General features: G+C 44.0%; 1 protein-coding gene across 1 annotated transcript in view; it reads left to right on the forward strand.

Moving 5' to 3' along the window:
- Positions 1–21,986, forward strand: part of GALNT14 (UDP-N-acetyl-alpha-D-galactosamine:polypeptide N-acetylgalactosaminyltransferase 14 (GalNAc-T14)) — a 346,096-nt gene that overhangs the window by 281,797 nt on the left and 42,313 nt on the right. Inside the window, exons 7-9 of the mRNA XM_006835163.1 lie at positions 13,336–13,423; positions 14,104–14,188; positions 17,823–17,926. Coding sequence (XP_006835226.1) covers positions 13,336–13,423; positions 14,104–14,188; positions 17,823–17,926 — 277 coding nt within the window. The remainder of the gene's footprint in view (positions 1–13,335; positions 13,424–14,103; positions 14,189–17,822; positions 17,927–21,986) is intronic.

A 21,986-nucleotide genomic window follows, 5' to 3' on the forward strand; every position in this document is an offset into this window, starting at 1 on the left:
GGGCCCAAGAGTCCCCAGGTCTTGCCACACTGCTGGCCAACCAGGTCTCCACCTGGGTTCACAGGAGTCTATTGAGCGTTGTAGAGCTTAGCTCGCAGCTTCATTGCTGTTTTTCCCTCACTTCCCCTTATGGGTGACGAACGTGGTCACCACTTTTATGCTGTTTTAAAAAGGTATTTATAATGAGGAAGTCATTTGTCGAGCAAATATCTGTCATACAATCTCCAGCATTGTTTCTATCAGCATGACTATATTTTCAACTATTAATCCTTCCTCTTTGTTGTCAACCTTTGCATTGAAACTGGCAGTAACTATCAATACTTCTAGATTTCATGTTTGATCTATCTTAAAGTGAAAAAAAAAGTTAAAATTCTTCAATTTCATCATTACTGACTTTAGTGGTTGGTGCATACATTTGAATACCAGTGTTATTAACTGGTCTTCCTTGTTGGCATATGAGTATTATCCTATCATGGACAGCATTGTACTTCAAGGTCGATTGTGAAATGTTCTTTTTGATGATGAATGTGATTCCAAATCTTTTCAATTTGTCATTCCCAGCATAGTAAATCTATATTACTCTCAGATTCATAGTAGCTAAGTCCAGTCATTATTCAGCTCACTAATGAGTCCTGGTGTGGCGCTGTAGAATAGGCATTTGACTACAAGGTTGGTTTAAGCCGCAAGGTCGGCAGTTCAAGCTCACCAGCCGCTCCTCAGAAACCCTATACAGGGTCGCTAAGGGTCTGAACTGACTTAACAACAACAACAACAAGGCGTGATATAATGATCTTTATGCATTCCATTTCATTTTTGATAACGTTTTCCTAGATCCATGCTTAATACATTCCATGTTCCGATTAATAATGGATGTTTACGGCTCTTCTCATTTTAAGTTGAAACTTATTTGAGTAACAGAAGCTTTATTCTATTCAAGTCATCTTTATCAACTGTATTTAGAGTCATATTTTTAGTGCCCTCCAACTTGAGGGGTTCATCTTGTGGCATTATATCTGACACTATGCATCATGTTTCATTACTTAATATTCTGGTGCTGTCTGGAATGTTCCACTGCTATTCATAAGATTTTCAGTGGCTAAGCATTCCAAAGTAGTCTGCCCTTCCTTCTTCCTAGACTGCATTAGTCTGGAAGCTCAGCTGAAACCTATCCATCACGGGTGGTTATTTAAAATACTGGTATTTGAAATGCTGGTGGCATAGGTTCCAGCAACATGCAAGCCTCCACAGTAAGACAAACTGACACACGGGTGGTGGTTGCTTCATCATTTCTTCCATTGAACATAGAGTAGCTAAAGCAAATGGAAGAAATGATGAAGTAATGCACTGAACAGAAAAAGGCTTAAGAAGGCTATTATAATAAAATGTGCAAAGACCTGGAGTTAGGAAAGCAAAAAAGAGGAACACTCCTAGTATTTCTCAAGCTGGATGAGCTAAAGAAAACATTCAAGCCTCGAGTTGCAATACTGAAGGATTCTATGCACAAAAAATGGAATGATGCAGGAAGAATTCAAAGAAGATGGAAGGAATATACAGAGTAGTGTTTGACATTAACCATTTCAGGAGGCAGTAGCTAATCAAAACCAATGGCACTGAAGGAAGAAGTTCAAGCTTCACTGAAAGTACTGGCAAAAAATAAGGCTCCAGGAATTGACAGAGTACCAATTGAGATGTTTCAACAAACAGATGCACACTGGAAGTAACTCACTATTCTAGGCCAAGAAATTTAAAAGACAACTATCTGGCCTGTTGACTAGAAGAGAGCCATATTTGTGCCTATTCCAAAGAAAGATGATACAACAGAATGCAGAAATTATCAAGTGATGTGATTAATATCACATGTGAGTAAAATTTTGCTGAAGATAATTTAAGAACAATTAACAACAGTACATCAAAAGGAAACTGCCAGAAAATAAATCCAGATTCAGAAGGGACAAGGAATGAGGACTATCAGTGCTCATGTCAGATGGATCTTGGCTACAAATATTAGATGTTTTTCTGTGTTTAATTGACTCTGCAGTGACATTCTACTGTGTTGATAATAACAAATCATGTGTAGTATTGCAAAAAATGGGAATCACAGGACACTAAATTGTGTTTATGCAGAACCTGTGCATAGACCAAGAGGCAGTTTTTCAAACAGAGCGAGGAGATACTGCACAGTTTAAAATTAAGAAAGGTGTGTGTCAGGGTTGTATCCTTTCACCATACTATTCAAACTATATGCTGAGCAAATAATCTGAAAAGCTGATCTATGTGAAGAAGAACACAGCATCAGAATTGGAGGAAGAATCATTAACAGACACCCATATGCAGATGACACCACTTTGCTTACTGAAAGCCAAGAAGACTTGAAGCACTGACTGATGATGATCAAAGACTACAACCTTCTATTTAAATTAGACCTCAGCATAAAGAAAACAAAATTCTTTCCAACTGGGCCAACAAGCAACATCGTGATAAACAAAGAAAAGTTTAACGTTATCAAAGGTTTTATTTTACATAGATCTACAATCGACAGAGATAGAAACAGCAGTCATTGCATTGGGCAAATCTGTTGCAAAAGTGTTTAAAGTGTTAAAAAGCAAAGATGTCACTTTGAGAATTAAGATACCTCTAGCCAGGGTATTTCCCAAAGCCTCATATCCATATAGAAACTGAACATTGAATAAGAAAGACTGAAAAAGTTCTGGTGTCTTGATGGATAGACACAGTACCTACAACAATGGATTCAAACATAACAATGATTGTGAGGATAGCTCAGGACTTGGCAGTGTTTATTTTTAGTATAAATACATAGGTTGCTATGCTCTGGTGTGGTACTGTGGGTTAATGTGCTGGACTGCAAGATCGGTATGAACCACAAGGTCAGAGTTTAAGCTCATCAACTGCTCCTCAGAAACCCTCTATAGGGTTGCTATGAGTCAGAACCGACTCCATGGCACACCATAACAACATCAGTGTGTTGGAACTGATCCAATACCACCTATTAACAACAATAATATTATTTGATATTCCAAAATTCCATCAATTCTATTTGTCTTAAGAATGCCCCGTGTATTACAGATGCCTGTGTTAAACTACGATTTGTTCTGCTCGTTCCTGCCATTGAGTTATTGATTCATATAACTGTTCTGTAAAGTTGGAAGATGTCAATTTTCTCATACTCATCTTAAAGATGAAAGCACAGTCTCAGAGAAATTATCTAACTTGGTCTGATATTCCTTAACTGATACTAGCAGCAGCAGCACCTTGATCTTGCCTCAGCTATGACTATTTTCTACTTGCTCTTCATGTAGCTCTTTGCCTCCTACCTGTGTAATGACGGTGTTCAGAAGATGAAAGAACTGAGAGATGTAAACGCTTCAAAAAAGAACTAGGAGATCCTTCCCAGCATTATCCATTGCACTGACAGAGCCAGCTGGGATGGAATTGCAAAGTTCTTCCACTAAAATCCATCCACCGCCCATTTACCCTGAGTTTGGGATTCTTCCCCTCGTTTTGGCATAACCCAGGTGAAGCGGTCTGGATTGAGCAGTGTTAAATTATGAACAGATGACTCAGTTCATTATAATTTGCCTGGCACTGGGGGTCCTTCCATCTGTGTCCACATCTAAAGTCTCAGCACCCCTTCACACTGACAAAGGTAGGCTGTTCCTGACAGTTCCACTGTTCTCCATCTGACCAGACTTTCCTTTTCCTGCACGGCCTTCCCCTCCTATCCACCTGTCCATACCCCTTTTTCTGCCCACCTCTCATCTCTCTTCTTTCAGGGCGCTCACAGGGATCATTCCCAGCCATACTGGTCACTTAATCTTTCCACTTCCCTTTTCTGGGTTTAGTTCTCTGCCTTCCACATCATTGCTATGTTTGAATCCATAGCCACTATGTCAGTCCATCAAGGCACTAGTTCTTCTTGAGTCTTCCATTCGTTGTCCAATTTTCATATGATGTCCCAAACACACTACAGACCTGCTGGAAGCACCTACAGATCTGACACGAGGTACCTAATCCAGACTAGGTACTCTATGTTCAGAAATGACCAGAAGAAGAAACTAGATGCAAGGGGGAAGTGATAAAGTTGGAATAGAAAGTCCATTTCTTGCCCCAAAATCAGTTGGCAGCCACTTATTGACTTCATGTTTTGGACTTGGCCCCCAGGGTTGGAATGGGCTGTGTAAATGAATCCACACCCTGCTTAGTAAGATGCACCATGATTCATTATGGTTCCTGTGTGCTTGGCAAATGATTTCTAGGTAGAAAGCAGTGTTGGTGACGATATGAGGAAAGGATGTAAGAACTTGAATGACAAGGAAATCCTTTCTAAGGAAGAAATACAGAAAACATCTTTGTCATCTCTTGAAAATTGAAGTGGGAAAACTCACTTCCACAGGGACATTTACACCACTATCCCCCCAACACCACTAAGGCCTCTGCCTGTGAGCTGCTGATACCCATTTAATGTCAGCACGAGTGTTCCTGACACAGTCTAGCCTGTAGTTACAGGGAAGCTTCTTGTTGGTAAGTGCCATCAACTTGGTTCCAACTCATCCTGATCCTGCATAGGGTTTCCAAGGAGAGACTGGTGGGTTTGAACTGCCGACCTTGCCATTAGCAGTCTAGTGCTTATCATATAGTGCCAGCTGGAGGGCCAAAATCAACAACCCCTGAGTTTGCAGAATCAGAATGAAGTAAAAAGGTTACAGAGTCCAGGAAGAGTATTTTGCTTGGGAAGAAAAGAGTGGGTTAGAGACAGGGTCTCTGACTATACGGAATTTTTTGCCAAAGAGACAAAGTGTACTTACTTAAACTAAGGTCCAGTTATATAAATAAGAAATAGGTGTGATTCCCAGGAATGTGGTTTATGGAAAATGGAAAACCTCTTGATAGGGAAACAGAGGAGTCTGCCAAAACTCTCGTTTCTGTTACCAAGTAATCCACAGTCATTCTAGAAAGTTTAGAAAATACAGACTGGTAGAATGATAACCAACCAGCCAACATTGTATCATTCAACAATATCCACTGTTAACACTTCTTTCCACCTAAGATTGTATTTTCTTTTGCAGAAAGTATCTGTTTACATAGTTGTAATCATACTGTTCTTATATAATTTTATATTCTACTTTTTCCCAAAAAGATTATACATTAGCATTTTCTGAGTGATAAACTACCCTTTGCCTATGGGTGCCCAGTGAACATTCACAATACTAATCTCAGAGAAGGAAAGGAAGGGATGCGGTCCAGGCATGAATTGTCTGTTGCCTGTATGCCCCTCCTTCCTATCAGCCAAGGGGCTGTAGCTCTTCACTTGGCTTCACCTTTGGGATCTACACTGTGGGTTCATGTGCTGGACTGCAAGGTCTGTTTGAATCTCAGGGTCAGCAGTTCAAGCTCACCAGCGCTCTTTGGGAACCCTGTACAGGGTTGCTATTAGTAGGACCGACTTCTTGTTGTTGTTGTTGTTGTTGTTGTTGTTAAGTGCCGTTAAGTCAGTTCCGACCCATAGTGACCCTGTATAGGGTTTCCAAGGAGTGGCTGGTGAGCTTGAACTGCCGACTTTGTAGTTCAGACGGCTTTGCAGTCTGGCACATTAACCCACAGACACCACTTAGCAACAACAACCTCTTGTTGGCTCCAGGTTGCTAGCCATGTGCCCTGGGCTGAAGTCGGGGAGCCCAGGTTCTCTGTCAGTGGGGGTAAAGGGACAGCTAGAGGGTGAAGCATGGTCAGGTCTAGAAACTAATCCCAAGAGCTCTCTACTTAGAGCTGTACACAGACCTTGCCAGCGAGATACACCTATCACTGCAAGGACTCAGCCTTCCAGGGCTTGTGACTCAGGCTGCCTTCATTTGCCCTGGAGGATATGTTAAGGGAACCTGCATTCCTTGGCAGCCTTAATGAATCTACAAGGCCCTTTCCATCCCATTGGTTCTGGGTTCATCTCAGATGCCCTCTCTGAAAAATGCTTTTATTTCTCCATCTGCGGCCAGCCTACCTAGGGTGGGAACCATCCATCCGGCTTCCACTGCCCGCCACTCTCAGAGGTAAAGCCTTCATCTCCCACTCCCAAGTATGAGCACTGCCCGCCACCAAATGGTTCCTCCCTCTGGGAGTCAGTCAGCCTGAAGACTGAACTCAGCCTCCCTAAAGCATTGGCCGCAAATGATTGCAGGAACCCAGAGCTATTGCTGGGCTCTGCCTTTCCTGGGCTGCTGTGGCCTCAGAGGGCAGTAAAGGTTTCTGCCCGTACTCTGTGTCTGGATGATGAAATGCTCCCCCAGGACATTCCCTTTGAGACAGGAATGTGGGTGGGTGTCAGCCTGTGTTTGTGCGTGTCTTGTCTCAGAGAAAAAAAAAAGTGATTTTATCTTCTGAGTGGAAGTGGAAATTTAAGACTGTAATTGGAGTTAGGGATTTTCAAAAATAGAGATAAGAAAGAGGATGGGCTCCCGCTGTCATCAACTGTCCTCAGCTAGTGTTTTACACATTGAAGTCTCCCTGGTTCTCCTTCTCTCCCCTTTAATTACATGATGATATGTGAAGCAAGCCCGGAGTTGTGTCTTTCTTTAAACATATGCTTCCCCTCCCCCTTATCTACATATTTCTTTAGGAGGGATAAAGAATTTAAGAAATCTCAATCCCTGTAGCATTTGGTAAATGTATATGAATAATTCTTCAGTGCCTTTTAACATGTTTTCTTCTCTTATTCCTCCTTAAAACATGTAAGGGAGGCAGAAGAGTTTTGCCAGTAATAGCGTGTCTTCATTTTATAAAGGAAGAAACAGAGAAAAGAGAATGTACTTGTTTGCTTACGGTCACATGCATTCTGCCATGTCCACCACCTTGTCTAGACTGAGTTCTTATTCCTTATTGGAACTGCCACAAGTGAAGACTTGCTAAAACAATATTTAAAATAAAAAGTTGCTGTCCAGTCAGCTCCAATTTCTGATGATTCCATATGTGTCATAGTAGAACTGTGCTCTGTAAGGTTTACAGTGGCTGATATTTTCACAACTATACCACCAGGCCTTTGTGCCTATGGGGGCACTGGATCTACTGGCTTTTTGATTAGCAGCATGTTGACTATTTGTACCACCCAGAGACTCCTAAAACATAGTGTACACTCAGTATCATTGATTGATTAATTAAGTGAATGATTGGCTCTTGAGGTTTTTCACTGCCAATTCACAATGTAATTTTAGATAATAAATCAGGAGAAAGAGAGGTATGAACTACAGCGGTGATTGGTGGACAGTGGCATCTGTTTTCAACCCTCAGCGCTTGCTTCTGGTCCAGGCCACAGGATAGGAGCTTAGACTTGTAGGTGGGAAGAAGAGTCATGGATCTGTCAGGGATTGAACCTGAATGTGGTACTAGCTTTAAAGACATGTGGACAACCCCCGCCCGCCCCGCCCCCCCCATCAAATCCAAGTATTATACAGAAAATCCCTGTTTTACTTCTTTAGTGATGCTATGACAGAAATACCACAAATGGATGGCTTTAACAAAGAGACATTTATTCTGTCAGTTTGGGAGAGGAGAAAACTGAATCCAGGGCATGAGCTCTAGAAGAAGGCTAATTCTCTCTGTCAGCTCTTGAGTTAGTTAATTGTTATCTCCTTTCAATATCTTTGGGTCCAGCATTCCTTAGAAATCTCCATGTGCCTTGCTTGGCATCAGTCTTACTCTGGGTCTTGGAGGTTCTCAGCACAGGGACCCTGGGCCCAGTATCTCTCCCAGCTCTTCTTCCTTGGTGATACTGAGGCCCTTCCTTCTCTGTTCACTTCTCTCCTCCTTTTATCTCTTTGAAAGGTGCTGCAGGCCACACCCTAGAGAATCTCCCCTTACATGGATCAGGGCTGTGGCTTGAGGACTTGTGGTAACTGAAGTAAGGTGATTCATCCCTTCTTAATTTAGGGGGACACAGCCCAATCTGTGATAGTCCCCCAGTCCCTGAGCCTACAGGAGGAGAAGCCATCTCTATCAGCTGTGCTTGACCTCTGTATCCTTCTGCAGCCGCTAACACAGTATCCTGAGAGGGAGTTACCACATGTCCACTTCTGCCAATGCTGATTGAACATCTGCTCCCCACCTGCCTCTGAGCAGGGGCTGCGGGATATGAAAGCCAAGCAGGCACCAATCCCCCTGAGTCACTCAGAGAGTCTTGTGCCTGGCTTTGATGGACCATTTGTGAAGTCCTCTGAAGCCCCTTTTCAAGGTCATTGTTACACACAGTGTTTAACCCAGATATCCCTTACTTACTGTCTGGTATCCAGGACTGAGCAAAATAGACATCACAACTGACTTGTGACAGGAAAAATAGGACAGGGTTCCTCAGAACTTGTAGGGGAGACAGAGCCCTGAGACAGAGCCATGTGGCCCAGGTCAACAACCAGTATATTTATTTTGCATTTCAGTTTCCAAATATTGAAGGAAGATTTTTCAAATAAAAACAAAACAATGTCTACATAATGACTTGATACAGCTGCAGAGGTCCCAGTACTCAGCAAGCAGACACAGAGTGAGGACTTTGTCAGACCCACAGAAGAGGACCAGTCTCTGAACTTGTAGGATACATGGCAGAACTGAAGCCACAGAAATGTCTTAGGGTGTGGGTCTGTGTGTAGGCATTGCGTTAGTGGGCTTGTATGTGTGCATGTTTTCTGACTGTGCACACAGCCCACAATAGCAATGGTCTGACAGGGCCTGGAGGAGCAGTGACAGCTGAGCAGGTGCCGTGCTGACTTGGAATGAAGCATCTGTGCACGTCCCAGTGGTAGAAGTAATGCATTGGAAATGAACGCTGCTTTCCATGTGGCCAATTGGTTTTCAGAGGCACCTTGTTATTGTCAGAATGAGTCGCATGTGGGAGTCTGAGGGCCAAATTAAGTCTGCAAACTTAAAATCAGGCACGTGGCAAATCTGGACCTTAAAATAAGAAGACAGCCTCATTTGGGGGAGAGATTGAACCAGGAAATTAAATGGCTTCAAGGAGAAACAGGTTCATGCCTGAGCCAGCCAAAGGGTGATAGATGCTAAGGATTGGAAAAGCTTTCCTCCCTGGTTCACCTAAGATCTACTTACTGGCTCTCCTAGGTGACTTGATCCCTAGTTAGCCATCCAAGAGTCTCCTTGTTCACAGCTGGTCTATTCCATCTCCTGGGGGGGCCCAGTTCTTCCCCTCCTGCAAGTCAAGAACTAGGTCCTCCAGTAGGTAATCAGAATGGGGAAGCTTTTGTTGTATGTGTGTTTGTGTGTGTATATACATATGTATATATAGAGGGAGTCCAGGTGTGGTGCTGTGGGTTAATGCGCCAGACTGCAAAGCCGTTTGAATTGCAAGGTTGGCAGTTCAAGCTCACCAGTGTCGCTATGGGTCGGAACCGACTCAATGGCACTTAACAACAACAAACATATATATATATATACACACACGCACACACACCATCGACTCGGTTCCAACTAATAGTAACCCTGTAAAGGGTTTCCAAAAAGCAGCAGGTGAGTTGGAACTGGTGACCTTGTGGTTCAAACTGACCTTGTGATCCAGTGCGTACTCTGCAATACCATATATAGAGTCCAGGTGTGGTGCTGTAGGATAAGCACTTGGCTGCAAGGACGGTGTGAACCGCAAGTTTGGTGGTTCAAACTTACCAGCTGCTCCTCAGAAACCCTATGTAGGGTTGCTATGAGTTGGAACCGACTCGATGGCACTTAATGACAAAAAATATATAAACAAAAAATACCAAAAACATTAACATTCCTACTATAGTTTTAAAGTGTTGAAGAGCAAAGATGGCAGCTTGAGGACTAAGGTGCGCCTGACCCAAGCCCTGGTATTTTCACTAACCTCATATGCATGCAAAAGCTGGACAGTGAATAAGGAAGACTGTAGAATTGATGCATTTGAGTTGTGGTGTTGAAGGAGAATATTGAAAGTGCCATGGGCTGCCAAAAGAACAAACAGATCTGTGTTGGAAGAAGTGCAGTCAGAGTGTTCCTTGGAGGCCAGGATGGCCAGACTTTGTCTCTCATACTTCGGATATATTGTCAGGAGGGACCCGTCACTGGAGAAGGATATCATGTTTGGTAAGGTGGAGGGACAGAGAAAAAGAGGAAGACCTCAGCAAGATAGATTGGCAAAATGGCAGCATCAATGGGCTCAAGCATGGCAACAGTTGTGAGGTTGGCCCAGGACCAGGCAGTGTTTCGTTCTTTTGTGCATAGGTGTTGCTAGGAGTTGGTACTGACTCGATGGCACCTAACAACAACAACAACTATGATTCCAGCTGATACATCCATGGTTTATTATAAACAAAATGTGTTTAAACAAAGCTCTGTGATCGCTGAACGGCAGCAGACAGGTTCTCTAAGTAATACATTTGTCTTAGTCTTGTTAGGGTGCCTTCAAAGAAACAAACAAACAAAAAAAGGTCCAATCAGCACAGTGGTTTTTAAGTGCCTGTGTTGGATCAGTTCAATTCAAGGTAAAGAGGAGAACTCAGAAGGTTTATGGTGACTATTTTGTGGGGCTCTACAAGAATCATCTTGATAGATTGTCTCAAAAGACAAAGAACGATCATGGGGACTTATTAGGAAATAAATGATCGTGGAAACTTATTAGGAAGTGGTTTTCAAAAAGTCAAAAGCTGTGTAGGTGAGAAAAAGGCCAGAAAATTTGCAACCAGTAATTTTTTTTCCCCATAACACCTGCTTGTTTTTCAAGGGTAGCAAGAGCTGTCCTATGAGAATTTCATTGGGAAACCTTCCCTCATTCACCCTATAGCCTTAATCTTGCCCCTCAGACTTCTTTTTGTTTCCACAATTCAAAGAACATTTAGAAGGAACACAGTTTAAGTCCCTGGAGGATACCAAAACTGCCAGTTTGACGTGATGTAAATTGAAGAGCACAGAATTCTTCAGGGAAGAGCTGGAGAGATGGAAGCACCGCCTTCAGAAGTGTATAGACCTAGATGGAGGAGATGTTGAGAAACAATAGTTTCACATACTGACACTTGTTTAATACAGGTTTCTATGATTCTGTAACAGTAGTTTTTGACTTACATGTAATGCCTGGGTGCTCTCCAAAACTGGTGGGTTTGGCTTTTACAATTGGAAACTGTTTCCTGGATGATTTTGATACCTCCAGACAGAGTAGCTTGGGGAAGTAACAAGAGATGAGAGTGAAAAGCTGGAGACATACAGTGAGCCTTCCACATGTTCCAGGACTCCCTGCTCCTTCCCTACTAACCACATCCCTAGATCTCTACTCTTCTCAAGTCATGCATATAAAATGGTATACTGTTTGCATGCAAGGGTGCTTCAAAAAGTTTGTGGGAAATGGAATGAAAAGATAATGGAATTTTCCATGAACTTTTTGAAGCCCTCGTGTATAATTAAGTACACCCTCCAGTACACTTTAAATCATCTCCAGATTACTTACAATATATAATGCAATGTAAATGTTCCATAAATTGCACTTTACTCTCCTTCTTAGTCTTTGAGGGATTGCTTTGACCACTTAATATCTTCCCACTCCCTAACATTTTTGACCTTGAAAGATACAGATATGGAAAGTCAACTGTACTTATTTTAGATGATCTTGGAAGTCATTCTATGGAGTTTGAACCTTAGGGACAATGAGAGGTTTTAGCAGTTGAATGGCAGAGGCAGCTTTGCTTATCAGAAAGACAACTTGGACAGCCTTGTATAGAATGAGAAGAGGAAGAGCTAGGGGACACGGAGGTGGGTAGTTAGAAATCTACTGCAGTTTTCCATGCATGAAAGGAGGGTGAGGAAGAATTCAAAACTGAAACTTTTAGAGTCAGCAGCACTTGGTCCAGTTAATGAGTAGGGGTCAAGTTTATTAGTTTAGTGGTGCCATGTATGTTTGTGGGGCGGGGCTGGTTGATGGTTCTATTTACGGAAATAAGGAGTTTAAGGGCAAGATGCATGTCCAGGGAAAAGAGGATGAAGCCACCATTTCAAGGACTGTGTGAAATCCACAGGGAGGTGACCAATCACATGTTGGAGCTGTGTCTGAAAATGTTACCATAAATAAAACAAAAAATGGTTCCTTAGCACCTGCTGCTAATCTAGTCAATATTCAGAGACAGAACTTGGAGCACAGAGGAAAATATTCATTGAGTATAGATAACCAAGGAGAAAGAGGGAGTGGATTAACTCTCAGATCAGTCTCCCTGAACAAAATGGGAGGGGAGAGTTTATAGGGGTTTCTGGTAAGAGGTAGGGGCCCTGAAGGATTTCAGGAATGCTCCATTGCATGTTTATTTAAGGTCCTGTTGATGGTCCTAGCCAAACATCTCCATCCAGAGCCATTAATCTCTCCAGGTGGTGGTTACCAGTTTGTTGTTATTGTTGTTGTTAAGTGCCAGCTAGTCAGTTCCAATCCATAGCAACCCTGTATAGGGTTTCTAAGGAGCAACTGGTGAGCTTGAACCACCGACCTTGCAATTTAAACCTACTTTGCAGTCCAGCGCATTAACCCACAGCATCATACCAGGACTCCTAGTGGTGGTTTAGGTTCCTGCAGTCATCCTTCCTGGGAGTAGGGTTTGGCTACTAATTAAAGCAGAAGCTGTGATTACTTTTAGAGAAAACTGTTCTATTCTGATGATGGGATGGTCACTCGAGCCGTCTTCTCTTATTTTGCTTTGACCTGACTGAAAATCCTTTTAACACCTTAGGGGTTCTCAGTAGCTAGTTTCAGAAGGTTGACAGAAAGTTGGGGCTGGAGATACAGATTTGAGAGCATCCATCTACAGGCAACAACTGAAATTAAGAATCTCTGGAGAAACCATTCATGAGTGTGCCCTTGAATCATAGCCCTATAGCAAGACACTCCTTTGTTTTTCCAGAGAGTGAAAATTATTTTTTCAGAGAGCAGAAATTTCAAGAGTTTCGCACTGTGAATATGTGTAGTTGCCGCTTGGGACTGTGTGCTTTGGCTTGCCTACCCAATTGACTGTATCTTTTCCTCCCGCAAGCCCTACTGATACAAAGGGGTCTCTGAATCCCCTTTTCCCCATGTCTGCTTTCTCAGTATGCAATGCTCTCCAGCCATCCTTAGATGGCCACCGGGATAGAGTCCAGGAGTCAAGAATTAACTCTGCATTTTAGGCATGGGAACTAGAGGCTATGGCATCTGTAGATGAGGAAATTGAGGTCCTGAGAGAAAAGTGCTTAGTTAAAGCCACAGAGAACTTTAACTAATTCCCAGGGCAGGAGTGTACCAAACTCCTGAACCCCAGCCAGACTAGTAGGCACCACAGACTGAAAGCAGTATCTGTTCCACAGGACTACACGCGGGTGGTGTGCCCAGTGATCGATATCATCAACTTGGACACCTTTAATTACATCGAGTCTGCCTCGGAGCTGAGAGGGGGTGAGTGAGGCTCAATCCTTTTCCTGAAGAAGGATTTTCTGTTCTCCTCATCACTGCTTTATAGAGGAACGTAAGGGAAAGATTCACCTTAGTTGTTTGTATGGAATACCAGCCCTGCACCCTTACTTCTTAAGACTCTGAAAGGAAAGGACCTATGTATGGGTAGGGCACCCCAGCTCCTGAGCTCTACTTCTAACTTAAAACTCACCCAGGACCCAAGGATGACCTGCTACAATGGGACCTGAATTTGACACCTTAGTCTCCATCTTAGTTGGCCCCCAACCCAAGAGTAATCTTAGGAGATCTGAGTCACCTGGAGGTCCCTCAGATGCCTTCCTGAGGCTTATAGCTACAGACCACATTCTGCACTGTCCATCTTGTCCATGAATCCTACTCCTCGTCTCTGCCAAACCTAACTCCTTGTTCTTTGCCCTTTATTCCATAACTCTCCTCCAGTAGAGATGGTTCAGAGAGACAGAGAAAGTAGGAAGTGGAAAAAGAATGAAACTAAGACTTGGTAACTAGGTTATGGATCAGTCTCCATGGGGGCTGTTTTCCTTGGGACCAGCTTCCTGGGGGCCTGAGATCATTCTCATGAACTTCTAGCAAAGGTGCTAAATAGACAAGCTCTGCAAATACCTCTGGGATATTACATCAACTAAGTTGATACTGTATTTTAGGGTTTGACTGGAGCCTCCACTTCCAATGGGAGCAGCTCTCCCCAGAGCAGAAGGCTCGGCGTCTGGACCCCACTGAGCCCATTAGGTAAGTAGGAAGGGTCAGTGCAAGGTGGGAGGCAGACTCTTCATTCCTAGGTCCTTCCCCCATCACATGGTATTAGAAGGCATTCTTTATTAGGTGCTCAAAAGATTGGGTAAAGATGAAGAACGCCCTTTGTCAGACCATATTGATTTTCTCCTTGTTTTAGGGGGGTCCAGTTGTCATGGGGACTTCTGGTGTGGCACTATAGGATCAGCACTGGACTGCAAACCCACAGAGTCAGCAGTTCAAACCCACCAGCTGCTCCTCAGAAACCCTATATAGGTTCACTATGAGTTGTAACCAACTGGACAGTGCTTAACAACAACACAGTTGTCATAGGGAATTCTACTGAAGGGGATGGAGGTCTGCTGGAACCCAATGGTATCTACCCACACATATGCCATGATGTACTTAGGTTTCCTGCTAAATGGTGGAGAGTTCAAGATGGGCCTCTGCTAAGAGAAAAGCTAGTCCCTTAGGGCCAAGGGCAAGTTCTCTGGTGTTAGATACCAGGCTTTAGCTCAAGAAGGGTTGCTGTAAGTGGAGTCAGATGTTCCCACATGGCCATAGCTGCATGCTAATGAACATGCCTGCTCCCTCCTGTGCAAGGTCATGATGAAGACGTGAGTACTGTGGTGCTGCTCCAGCTCTTTGTCCTGCCCTGTGTTTTCTCTCTTAGTCCCCTAGCAGCCCACAGCACTTGGTGGCAAGATGGTCTGAGGACCTAACATTGACTAGAGTGCATGGGGAGCCTGTGGTATCAGCATTCAGAGTGTCTCAGCAAAAATAAATGGGGGCCAGCAGGCAGAGGAATAACATACTCAAAGTTCTCAAGGGAGAAAACGGAATCCTATATTTAATAAAGCTATCTTCCCCAAACAAAAGCAAAATAAGACATTCCCAAATAAACAGAAACTAATAAGATTTGCTTCAAGACTATCCTCCTTACAGGAAATACTACAGGGAATTCTTCAGACTGACAGCAAGTGACCCCTACATGTAATTCATAGCCAAATGAAAATACAAAGAGCAGGAGTAAAGAGAATTTATAATTTTCTTTAATTATAAAAGACAAGGTAAATGCGTATTTTCTTTTCTTAACTGCATAAAATAATACATACATAATGCAGTATAGGGTCTATAGCATATTTGTTGTTGTTATTGTTGTTGTTAAGTGCTGTGAAGTCGGTTCCAACTCATAGCAACCCTTTATAAGGTTTCTGAGGCTGTACATCTTTATGGCACCTGAAAGCCTCATATTTCTGCTGAGGAGTTTGAACTGCCGACCTTGTGTTTAGCAGTCTATTGATCTAAATTCAGAGTGCCAGCTCTGGAGAAAGGTTCTTGCCTTCTGTCAGCATCGGTAGACCTATGCTTCGTGATATCACTCTTTCACAGTCCCAGGTCCAAAGCATGTACTCCACTCCCAGCAGCTCTTAGTCCTTGGTGATAGTACCCATTCCACAAAAAAAGAAAAAAAATCTCATGGTGTTGATGTTCCTACCTAAGTAGAACATGTTTCTACCTAAGCAGGCATGGCCCAGGCTCTTGAGAATCTATAAGCTAAGATTATGGATTCTCACATCACACATCAGGAGAATATGAGAAATGCCTGAAGAGTTATAGAAAAGCCCACTGTATTAGAAATTCTCAACCCAGTGATGTAAGGATGCCCAGGACTGTTTGAGGGGCCTGGTGTGGCGCTGTAGAATAAGCACTAGACTAACCACAAGGTCAGCAGTTCAAATTCACCAGCAGCTCTCAGAGACCCCATCTATATAGTGTCATTGTGAGTTGGAACTATCTCAGCAACAACAACAATGAGGACTATTCAAGGATATCTCTGTGTGTCTCTTGTTGTTAAGTGCCATCAAGTGAGTTTACACTCATAGTGTCCCTGGATAGGGTATCCAAAGAGTGAGTGGTGAGTTTCAACTACCAACTTTATGGTTAGTCCAGTGTCAGAAACTCTAAGAAACAGTTTTCTCCTCTATCCTACAGGTTCACTGTGAGTCGGAATTGACTCGGTGGCAGCAGGTTTTACTTTTGGGTTTAGATTTAGGCTTTAGAAAATTAAACAGGAGCAATAAACAATCAAATTTGTGTTTTAAAATGTGCTTTTATGAGGAAATTGCAGCGTCACATTAGGACTCGTCTGTATTTCTGGTGCCTGGTTATTGTAAACGTTTGATAGTTTCATTGAACTGATTTACATCAAATTGAAGATTAAAGGGGTTATGAAGAGTTGAATGGTGATGGCCCAGACAGATGGGTGGGAACTCAGAACTCTATGCTGGGACCTCTGTCCTTCCTCTCTGATCTGAAGTGATGCCAAGAGGGAGATTGAAGCCAGATGGCACCCCAGATAATGTCCTTTGTTTCTAAAGGCATGGAAGAGCCTTTCTTCCGGGCTGAGAACCCTGCAGTTACTTGCAGGGCAGCTGTGCCATGTTGGGGGTGGGCCTGGGAAGATTATCTACCTATCTGGACACCTCAAAGTGATGCACTAAGTTAATGACAAAGGTGCTGGAGCAGCTGCCTCTGGGGTTTTCCTTCCTCTGCCCCAATGACAGGGTTCTTGGGGGCAATTTCTCTTCTTATGGGAAGGTGTTGCCCAGGACAAGTCCAGGTCTAGGGAACATCAAAGAGTTCTGGTGACACTTGGGGTTAGGCTTTGTGCTGCTAACCGAAAGATGGGCAGTTCAAATCCATCAGCCACTCTGCAAGAGAAAGATGAGTCTGTCTGCTCCCAGAAAGATACATAGTCTCGGAGACCTAAAGGAGCAGTTCTAACCTGTCCTATAAGGTCACTGCGGGTCACAATCAATTGATGGAAGTGGGTTTGGTTTTGATTAGGAACCATCTGAAGATTGGGTTTTAGACCTGTTCTCCATCAGCTATTTGATCTAGGAGAAAACTCACTTCACCCTTTGGACCTACTGAATGGGCGTGCAGGTCCCTAAGGGTTTTCCCACCTACGCCAGCCATTGACTCTTACCAGACCTGCTTGGACCTCCTTAAACTTCTCAGACTACCTTCTTGGACTCTGCTGCTCTTGCCTGCTTTCCTTATCAAAACCTTTCTTTTTAGAAACGTCTCTCTGAGCAATCAAATCCTAGGGGAGGTTGTGGTAGGGCCCCAAGAAAAGAAAATGCAAGTAAAGGATAAAGAGTTAAAAAGGCAGAGAGTTCATGTTGATGAAATTGATGTGCTATTCACAGGTGCTGCTTCAGCCCTTGTTCTGTGTTCTGGTCAGTGGCTTGCTCGCACTAATGGAGATCCCAAGAGAACCATACTGATAGAGCCTGTGGCAGAGGTCCATGGAGGCCTCCAGAACAGCTGGGGTCCTGAGTGAGTGCCAACTATCAAAGGAAGAACACTCTGGGCATGTTCTTGTTTTGTTGTTGTTGCTGTTAAGTTCTGTCAAGGAGGTTCCTACTCATGGTGACCTAGTGTAGGGTTTCCAAGGAGCAGCTGCTGACCTTGTTTTAGGATGCTGGAAATTTTATTGGTCTTTCTAAAGATGACCAGAAACAGGAGGGAAATAGCCTTGAGTTCTACACTCCAGGCCAGAAGAATTTGATCATCGCCCCCCTCCCATAACAGATTTTTCCCTCTGTTTTTTCCAAATGCACAGGACTCCAATCATAGCTGGAGGGCTCTTCGTGATTGACAAAACTTGGTTCGACTACCTGGGGAAATATGATATGGAAATGGACATCTGGGGTGGGGAGAATTTTGGTGAGTTATTGCCCTAAACATCCAGACCTACATCATCCTATATGTCTTTGGGGCTCACTCTGCCCTCAACCCAGGGTCCCTGGGCTTTAGATCTGTGTGACCTTGGGCCTAGCACCAAGCTGACAGAGAGGCACGTTTTAGTAGGATGAGTAAGTCTAATCCTCCGGGGAAGGCCAGAGTGACTATTGGGAGGGTGAATGTCGAGCACCAGGAAATCATGCTGGTCAGGCTATTAGGGGAAAGCCGAATATAGGAAGACTAGGAAGCATACCAGGTTCCAAAGTCCAAGACTAGGGCACTGAACTTGGGAATTTGGAGCTTGAAGAAGACAGGTCAGAGAAAATGAGGAATAGGAACAATGGTAACACATTAGTATCCATTGGTACACTTCACACTGCTTATAAGGAGGGTCTGGGTGAACTGCCACAGCAACCTTTGAGCTGTAGTGCCCTTATCTTTAATACTTGAGGCAGGGTGGTCAGGCCTGACCCCAGTGGTTTAGAGCTGAAATTTACAGCTACAAGAGGAGGACTATGGTCAGAAAGACGCATTCAATCTATCCAGTGACACTGAGGGGCCCTCCTTTTCCCTCATTGTTGTTGTTAAGTACCGTGGAGTCGGTTCCGACTCTTAGCGACCCTGTACAGGGTTTCCAAGGCTGTAAATCTTTACGGGAGCAGAAAGCCTCATCTTTCTCCTGCAGAACCGTTGGTAGTTTTGAACTGCCAACCTTGAGGTTAGCAGGCCAATTTGTAACCACTACGCTATAGGGAGGTACTAATATGACCCTACTTCTTGGGGTTATTGTTAAAATCCATCAAGGTGTGTCTCCTTTCCCCAGCAGGTAATACCTAAAAGATCACCAGAAAACACGCTCCTCGGGGCCAGGGATTGTCGGTTTTGTTCAAAGCTCTGGTCCCAGCATTTAGAACAGTGCCTACCACCTCCAAACCACTCATTTGCTGACAAATGAATCATGGCGGAGGAAAGGGAAGAATCCCTGGGTGCTGGGGCCCTGGTCCCCTCTCTGCTCACTGGGGAGCATGTCTAGAGTGGCTCTGGGAGCCTCATGTAAGCAGAGAGAATGATCCATGGGGCTTCTCCTGGCAGTTAGCGGTAATCCTGTCTGCTGTCTGGTGTCATTGTTTTCTCCCATCCCCGCCTCCCAAGTGTTTTATGGCTTTCTTCCTCAGTCACTAAGAGTTATTTCCTGGAAATTAATGGCTGTTGGCCTGACCCGCAGCATCTGTTCTCTCAAACTGGGCAGAGGAAAGAAATCCATCAGGGAAGTCATTCTCCTGCCATATGTGGGCCAGATTGGAAGCTCAACAAACAAAACACAAAATGCCAGCACCCTCTTGCCCAGCCTAAGAAGGCCTGCTGGAACATAATAGGGATTGGAGGAATAGGGGTTGAGGCTAGGGACCAGGTAGACCCTTGCTGTTCTCAATGGACCAAGGATTTCTCTTACTGGATGGAGCCAGCTCATTGTTGTTAGTGGCTATTGAGTTGGGCTTCTGATTCATGGTAACCACATATGCACAGCAGAACAAAATGCTACCCCACCCTGTGTGATCCCCATGATAGGTGATCCACAGGGTTTTAACTGGCTGATTTTGGGAAGTAGCCAGGCTTTCCTTCCTCGTCTATCTCAGTGTAGATGCTCTGTTGAAGCCTGTTCATCATAACAATACATAAGCCTCCATTGACAGATGGGTGGTGGCCATGCATGAGATACATTGGCTGGATGTCTCTTGCATAGAAGGCAAGGATTCTACCATTAAATTTTCACTTACTCTAGGAGTCAGTCCTATGCCCCAACAACCACTGTGCCTCTTACAGTCTATAAGTAAGTGTCCAAACCTTCCCTCCCAGCCCTCAGATGTCCTCAGGATTATTGATTAGACAGCAGTCATCCAATCTCAGCTGGAGTACTACTGAGGATGCTGTGTTCACTACTGTACCATTCAGCATGTTCTTTTGTTGAAAAGGTTGTGTGTGTGTGTAATTGTTAGAAAATTCTAATAAGTCAGCCTGCTACTCTTCAACTTCTGTCTCCTGAAGTTTGATCTGTTCTCTTGATCTGTCCAAAATAAATATGAGCCTTCTTCCACATGGCAGTCACATTTGAATCCGAGTGGCACATTATTTTGAATGATGGCACATTCCGGTCAGATCCCCCAGTACCTTTTTATATAGCACTGCTCACATGCATCTGCTCAAATCAAGCAGCAACAGCATCTAGTCCGCTTCTGACTCGGTTGGCTTTAACAAACGCTGTTTGGAACAGAGATGTTGGGAGTGGTGCTGGAGAGGTCTGGGAGAGGCATTTGACAATTCATCAGACACACAAAAAATGTTTAAATGCAAAAAAAAAAGCACTGCAGACAGTGATCACAGGAAACACTTTGTCTTCTCCTACTCCAGCATTCCATTCCATTACACTCTGAAATCCACTTCTGGGGTTTTGGTTTTGGTTTTTGGAGCATTTTATATGCCAGAAAATGCAGTGCTTTCCCAGCAGTGAATGTGTCATGTAACAGCAGTAGATCCCCAGGCGGGGGTGGTAAGGTACCCAGTGCATAAAGGTGGACATCTGAGAGTATCCAAGTGGAATGAGATGGTGATCAGGGTTAGCCTGTGGCTTGTGAGTGGGGCTTCAGCTGCGAAGGGAAGATGGGGCTAAGTGGGGGAGGAAGCTGCATTTCAGAGTGGAGGAATCCCAGCTCTAGGGTACAGCAGAAAGGGACCTCCCCATCTACAAGTCAGTAAGTCCTGAACATCTGCTTTGCTCACCATGGCTCACAACCACTACGTTCTCTCCATCCTCACGGGTACTCTACTAAATGGTCTCTTCACCGCTCTTCTACTCCCATCAAATCCATCCTCCCATACTCCCACCAAAATGCTCTTTCTGAAATACAGGTCTGACGCATCACTCACAGGTCTGGTATCCACCAGTGGTTCCCTCTTTTCCTAATGATGAGGCCCATGCTCCCACGACTCTCCCCTATCTCCTCAGCCTTCTCTGCCTGCTCCTCCTCTGCAGCCTTCCTTCCAGACTTACTGATGCAATTTTCCATAGATCCTGTCAACAACTTAGCCTTTACCGTCATTCTCTAAAGGCAGACGCCACAGTGACACTCACCCCTAAGTTCACCTTCGATAAGAGGAGGACATTTTCCCTGCCTCCCTCTTCTAATCCTCCCCTCACTCTGTGTCCCCCAGCACTGGGTCAGGCTCTCTTCTCCATCTTAGCATATAGCCCTGGTATATATGTGTCTGTTTATTCATCTTGCCTGCTGCTCTGAGCTCCTCAAATGCAGGAATACGTAATCCAGCTTCTGGTTCCCAAGACCCACATCTGTAGAAACTGTTCACTAAATGAGTGTTCAAACAGTGAGTGTCTGAATGGGAATGGGATTGAAGGGAGAAGGACAACATATATCCAATACATGAAGCTCTATTCAAAATAGGTTCCAGTGCATTACTTGGAGCCCCTGTTTAATGGCCTGCCTTAAATATGAAAATAGTCATAGTAACAACAGGTAGACGTTTCCTATTTAAGAAATGAGATTTCGATGTGTTCTAGACCTGGCCGGATATTTCATGTTGACTTGATTTCACAGTACAGAAGTCCGGAAGATTACTGGAAAAGCCTCAGGCCAGAGCGCCCATGACTGAGTTCAATTTCAGGCTGCCCCTGCCTGGTCCCATCTTGCTTTTCATCTGTCAGAAGTAGCTCCTGATGGATTGGCTGCCATGGCCATGTCTTAGCCCACCCCACCACACAGTGGTTTGAAACCAGAGGGCCTGACCCTGGTGCCTTCATCCCCACTGTGTATTTCTAAGTTTTGATAATTATATCTACATTTCAGCATGTGAGCAGGCTGTAGGAAAATATACTTCACTTTTTAGTTGTTGGTCCTTAAAGAGGAAAGGAATCTGTTGCCCAGTAAGAAGTGTGTGTGTGTGTGTGTGTGTGTGTGTGTGTGTAAGGATGGGAGTGGGGGAGGTGTGCATTTTCAATAAACAAGACTTTGGGGCATATACAAAGAGA

This window comes from Chrysochloris asiatica, unplaced genomic scaffold, assembly GCF_000296735.1.
Source record: "Chrysochloris asiatica unplaced genomic scaffold, ChrAsi1.0 scaffold00016, whole genome shotgun sequence".
NCBI lineage: Eukaryota > Metazoa > Chordata > Mammalia > Afrosoricida > Chrysochloridae > Chrysochloris > Chrysochloris asiatica.